Source organism: Saccopteryx leptura, chromosome 9 (assembly GCF_036850995.1).
Source record: "Saccopteryx leptura isolate mSacLep1 chromosome 9, mSacLep1_pri_phased_curated, whole genome shotgun sequence".
Taxonomy (NCBI): domain Eukaryota; kingdom Metazoa; phylum Chordata; class Mammalia; order Chiroptera; family Emballonuridae; genus Saccopteryx; species Saccopteryx leptura.
This window is the reverse complement of record NC_089511.1, coordinates 38,607,508-38,612,760: the sequence shown is the minus strand read 5'-3', so window position 1 is coordinate 38,612,760 and position 5,253 is coordinate 38,607,508. Positions and strand designations below refer to the sequence as shown.

General features: G+C 60.2%; 1 protein-coding gene across 3 annotated transcripts; it reads right to left on the bottom strand.

Moving 5' to 3' along the window:
• Positions 1-55: 55 nt before the first annotated feature.
• On the bottom strand, positions 56-5,242 carry SLC22A31 (solute carrier family 22 member 31). Of its 3 annotated transcripts, none has more exons than XM_066349396.1 (9): positions 4,828-5,242; positions 3,109-3,212; positions 2,858-3,012; positions 2,388-2,556; positions 2,057-2,202; positions 1,858-1,966; positions 1,523-1,737; positions 1,004-1,115; positions 56-667 (listed from the first exon to the last, which is right to left on the bottom strand). In XM_066349396.1, the coding sequence occupies exons 1-9, from the start codon at positions 5,203-5,205 to the stop codon at positions 178-180; spliced, it is 1,878 nt and encodes a 625-aa protein (XP_066205493.1). In that variant the 5' UTR covers positions 5,206-5,242; the 3' UTR covers positions 56-177. The 3 variants fall into 3 exon arrangements, with proteins under 3 accessions (XP_066205493.1, XP_066205494.1, XP_066205495.1); XM_066349397.1 differs by having other exon boundaries at positions 56-484; XM_066349398.1 differs by lacking the exon at positions 4,828-5,242 and adding an exon at positions 4,146-4,278.
• Positions 5,243-5,253: the final 11 nt, after the last annotated feature.

Sequence of the window (5,253 nt, the reverse complement as noted above, 5' to 3'; positions counted from 1 at the left end):
TAAGAGACCACCTGAGGGAAGAAATAGAGAGGATACCAAGTTCCATGGACGCCTTTATCCTCCACATATGGTGGCGCTGGTGGGGAGGCCAAAGCCCCCAGGAACTCCTTCACACTGATCCCTCTGCCCACACTGACATGTGGCCATCTGAGGGGAGGTGTGTCTGTCCAGCCAAAGTCACCCCTCCTGGAGCAGCAGAGGCTGGGACCGGCAGTGGGAGGGTGGCAGCAGGGGCAGAAGATCCTGGCGAGGGCGGCCCCGAAGGAGCGGTGATCGGCGCAGGCGGTCCGCATCCTGCAGTGACTGGGGCAGCCCGCGGCCCCGGCTCTCAGGCAGCAGCAGGACACACAAGAGGGCGAGGATGGCGAAAGAGGCGAAAACCACATGTTGCAGGAAGAAGCCCCGCCGGCCGTGCATGTCGGCGAGGGGGGTGGCCGCCTGGCCCAGAAACCCGGCAGCCAGCACGAGGCCCAGCCCTGCTCCCCTGCAGGAGAGGGGACAGTGTGGGCAGCCTGGGCAGGTGGCCACCCTCTCAGACGGATGGATGTGCGGACGCAGTGTGTGACTTTCAGTGCCCCCAGGCAGGGGCCAGCCTCCAGCGGAATCACAGGCTGGGGGCTCCAGGAAAACAAAACTGGTAACAATTTTGTGGGGAAGCTGCTCCTCCCTGCCTTGCAACAAGTTTTGTTCTTTTCATTAGAAAACTGGCAAACAAAATTTCCCCTCGAATTCTTCCCTCTCTGGGGCTGGCTCATTTCTGCCTCTCCCTTAGGCCTCCATCTCCCCTTCTTCCATTCCTGAGCCGTTGTCCAGACCTTTCTGTGCCAGTGTCCCTGTGTCGCCCAGGATAAGACAATCTAAACTCAGCTGTGATGGAATGGAGAACTCTTGGGCATAGCTTGGGAAGGGAGGGGTGTGGAGTTATCGGATCCCAAGAGGGCTCTGGGGGCTGGGCTGGCAGGACTCTGTGTCCTGCCCTGTGGCTGGGCAGCCCCAAGCTCACCTGATCACTGTGGGGAAGATCTCGGCTGCAAAGAGGCTGCTGAGGGTGGACACGGCCTGGGAGGCCAGGAGCCCCAGGACGGAGAGGGACAGCACAGTCCAGCCTGGCAGGTCTGGGGATGAAGAGAGGGGTCCACGCTGCCCATACCAGGCTGCTCCAGGGCCCTCCCCTCACCCATGTCTCAGGGGTGCTGCTAGGCCTGCCCTCCCCGACCTTTCACCCCTGCACCTGCACTCTGGATTTAGCGTCAGGTGTTCCAGGCTGCCCCCCATCCTGACCAGGCCCTTATATTTAGCATCTTCACATAGATCCTTTTAGCCCCTTAACTCTCTGGGCCTCAGTTTCCATGGGTACACAGTGGGAAGCTAAACAAGGTAAAAAGAACGACAGCTTCATCCCAACACACTGTACTTCTCTCGTGACCCCAAGAGGGGGCTGATCCCAGGGCCCTCCCTACCCCATCAGGCTGACCTCAGCTAAACAGAATAAACCTGTTAGCCTGCTGGACCCTGCACTCACACTGGGCCCCTGAGAGAAGCAGCAGGGACATCAGGCCCATGACCAAGGTGCCCAGCAGCAGGACCAGGCGGCGCCCCCAGCGATCCGCTGTCAGCAGCAGGAAGATAGTGGCGGCCACCTCTAGACCGGCCCCCAGGAAGTAGGGCCCATAGAAGGCTGGCTCACGAGGGACCAGTCTTTGGAGGAAGCTGGCTCTGATGCCCCCACCGACCAACCTGAGAGGGAGGGCAAAGCTATGGATTCAGCCAAAGCTGGGGACTCTGGCAACTGAACCCCTCCAGGGGGCAGGAGGCACAAATCCCTCTCTTAGCCCACCCGCACCCTCCCCTCCTCACGAACTGAAGCCCAGGATGAGTCCATTCCTCCAGGTGATGCGGGTATGCCAGAGCTCCAGGACCCAGTAGTGCTGGGGCTGGGGACTCCCTGCAGACAGCACGTCCAGCTCTATGGATATGAGAGAACACGACAGGGTGCATGTGTGGGGGTGATGCCTCTCCAGCACCCAGGCCTCCCTTCTCCTGGCTGGTTCATTACCCGCAGCCAGGGAGTTCTCGTCCTCAGAGCTATTCTCAGGGTCTACACCACTGGCTTCAGCAAAATGCCACAAGATCTTCCCGGCTTGGGCCAGTTGCCCTGTGGCCAGCAGCCAGCAGGGAGACTCAGGGAACAGGGTTGGGAACCTGCAGGGGAAGGGTGAGGATGCCTCTGGTCCTTCCCACAGGTCCTTCCTCCTGAGGTCAGGACATAAAGTGACTTTCGGTGTACCTGTCCCACATCCACATGCCCGGTGCTGCACAGGGGTGCAGAGCAAAGGGACACACGTAGCCTCCACGGAGGCTGCTAACCCATTTCCCGCCACACTTACCCCCAAAAGAGCAGCAGGAGTCCTGTTGCCAGCGCGCTCAGCCCCTGCAGAAGGCGCCAGTCCTGCGCCAGCAGGGCCAGGCCAGGCAACAGCAGAGTGCCTGCCACCGAGAAGAGGCTGGCACCCATAGAGAACGTCAGGCGGTGTGGCGGATCACACAGCTCCAGGCCTGAACAGACACAGATGGCCTGAGGCTGAGTCCTCTAGAGACAGCTGCTCTGTCCAGGGCCCTGGGGACCAACTGCTGACCTTCCCAGGAGCTGGATATCTGAGGCCAACTCAGAGTCCACTCCAGCACCTAAGCCTGCCTGCAAACAGCAGAGCTCACATAGCAAACAGTGCCCTCCCATCTTTTCAAGAGCCCTCAACAAGAGTACAGAGAGTCCTCCCATGCCACTAATGTCCTCCTCCAGCAGAGTCAGAGGCCTGGCCTGAGTGGGTGATCCCCTCCCGACTCCCACGATACTCACGAGCTACGTAGAGGGATAGGGAGGCCCCTGCCAAGGCCCCCCCATGAAGCAGGCGCAGGACAAGCAGGGCAGGAAAGCTGGCAGCCAGGGCCTCACCAGCCCCCAAGCCTGTGGCCAGCACCAAGGAGGCCACAAACACAATCTGGCGGCCAAACCTGGTGGGCAGTGGGGGACACACATGAATGCAGGTCAGGACAGCTCAGGGATTTAGCTGGACCTTGAGGGACTCAAGGGGAGGGGCAGCACCTCACCGGTCACAGCCCATGCCCAGGATGACACAGCCCAACAACCAGCCCAGGAGGTGGCTTGTCTGTTCCAGTGGCACCTTCCAGCCGTCCTCACACACGAGGTTCCACTGCAGGGGACACCCGTCACCTGTCAGCCAGCCAGGACTCCCTTCCTTGCTGAAGTCCCCAGAATGACAGGCTGGAAGGGAGCCCTAAACATCCTGCTCCAATTCCGTCCTAGATAGAAGGGGAAACTAAGGCATAGAGAGGACAAGGGACCCCCTCAAAGTCACACAGTGTGGTCTCCTGACTCTGGTGGGCTTCACATAGAATTGGAATAATTCCTGGTCTAAGCCTCCAGCGGGTAATGACCTGGGGTCCCCAGAGTACCCATATGGAGCCAAAGTCTTGTTTCTATTTTTTCTGGATGGAGTTCCACCCACCTCTTCCCCGGGGGCTGGACCTTGGCTGATCTTAGTTTCTACCTGCTGTGCCCAGGGCCTGCAGGGCCTCACCCTCACTTCTCCCTTGCTCTGCTCACTTCAAGAGCAACTCCCGGAACAGACTGCAGGGCTTTGTTCACCTGCTTTTCCCGGTCAAGGGCCCTTGACCTCAGTTTTGCACCTCCCCACCTCCCCTCTCAAGGTCCTGTGCCTTTTTTACAAGCTTAACATACTTTTGGGGGTCACACTATGTCAGAGTTTTTATTTTAAAATCTAAGTTGTGAAAGCCGGTGGGGCACTAATCAATCGATACACCAACAGGAGGGGAAGAGTGTGGTGGGACGGAATGGCTTGGAGGAGAGAAGCCCTGCTGGTTTGAGAGCCCCAGACAGGCCTGGCAGGGATGTGGCAATCTTGCTCCAGTTTCCACACTGGGGCTCATCCTCCCGAGGGTGAGGGTGCAGCTGTGGGGCTGAGGCTGCCAAAGGGAGGCAGGGATGGGCAGGCCCTAGCCGGAGGGTAGCACATAAGTTACAAGCTGCCCCTTCCCTATTTCTTCCCACCCAGGCCCGAGTTGCCCTCTCAGGCGCCCCTGCGTCTAGTCCAACCAGCACATACCTCACAGGTAGGAGGTCTGCCCTTTGCAAACTGAACTGCCTGTATTGCTCCCATGATTCAAAGTCTTCTGTTCTGGGAACCCAGTCTTGACACAGCCCAAAGGTATAGGTTGCTCAAAATGGTTGGGCACCGAAGTGAACTGGCGCGCCTACCTGGTCATACCTTCAGTTTAACTCCCCCCCTCCCCCAGGCTGCTTGCCCACCTTGGCAGCCCTTGGCCAAGCCTCAGGCTGCCAGGAGGCCCGTCAACCTGCTGCGTTGGGCATCAGTAGCACTATCATAGAGGCGGTGACAGCACCCCCAAATGAGAGCCTCAGTAAAACAAGGGCAGAAGGACAAGTGAGTGAAGGAGGGGGAACAGAAAATGGAGGAGCAGAGGAAGAGGGGACAGAGAAAAGACGGAGACAGGAGGAGAAACAGAAAAAGGGGAAAGAGGAAGGGGGGAAAAGAGGGGAAACATAGAAGGGAGCAGAGAAAAGAGTGAAAAGGGGAGAAAGAAGGGGAAACAGGAAAAGGGGACAGAGGAAGGGAAGATAGAAGAAGGGGAAAAAAAGGAGGGGGTACAGAGGAAGAGAAACAGAGAAGGACCAGAGGAATGGGGCTACAGGACAAGGGGGTACGAAGGAGGGGAGTAGAGGTGGGGGGAGCAGGGTGCAGTAGACCCCAGCTAGTCCTCCCGCACCTGGGTAACCGGGCTGCGCAGCAGGCCGGCGGCGGGCAGCGCGTAGTGCCAGCCGCGCGTGCAGGACCGCGTGCCGTTGGGGCGGGCGCGGGGCGTGGGCTCAGGGTAGCGCAGGAGCAGGCAAGAGCTCCAGGCGCGCGCGGGGCCCAGGCGCGGCACGCTGGCGTCGAGCAGCGCGGGTCCACTCAAAGCGCGCAGCGCTGGGGGCAGCAGCGTGGGGTCCGGTCGGCAGTGGTGCGCGGGCAGAGCGGTGAGCAGCGGCTCCGACCCCAGCGCCAACCCCAGCGCCACGCACGGCAGCCACGATGCGGCGGCCAGCAGGCGCCGGGCCCGGCCGAAACCTCCCGCCGCGCGCAGCACCGGCACCTCAAACTCCATTCGCGTTCTCTGCGCCCGGGCGAAAGAGGAGGAGGAACCTGCCGGCTG

Excerpts from the sequence above, each read along its gene's own strand:
- SLC22A31 (XM_066349396.1), bottom strand. The coding sequence starts at position 5,205 with ATGGAGTTTGAGGTGCCGGTGCTGCGCGCGGCGGGAGGTTTCGGCCGG. Across the intron at positions 3,013-3,108 it reads CTGGGCATGGGCTGTGACCG|GTTTGGCCGCCAGATTGTGT; the intron begins GTGAGGTGCTGC and ends ACTGCCCACCAG. Across the intron at positions 1,738-1,857 it reads CTCATCCTGGGCTTCAGTTC|GTTGGTCGGTGGGGGCATCA; the intron begins GTGAGGAGGGGA and ends CCTCCCTCTCAG.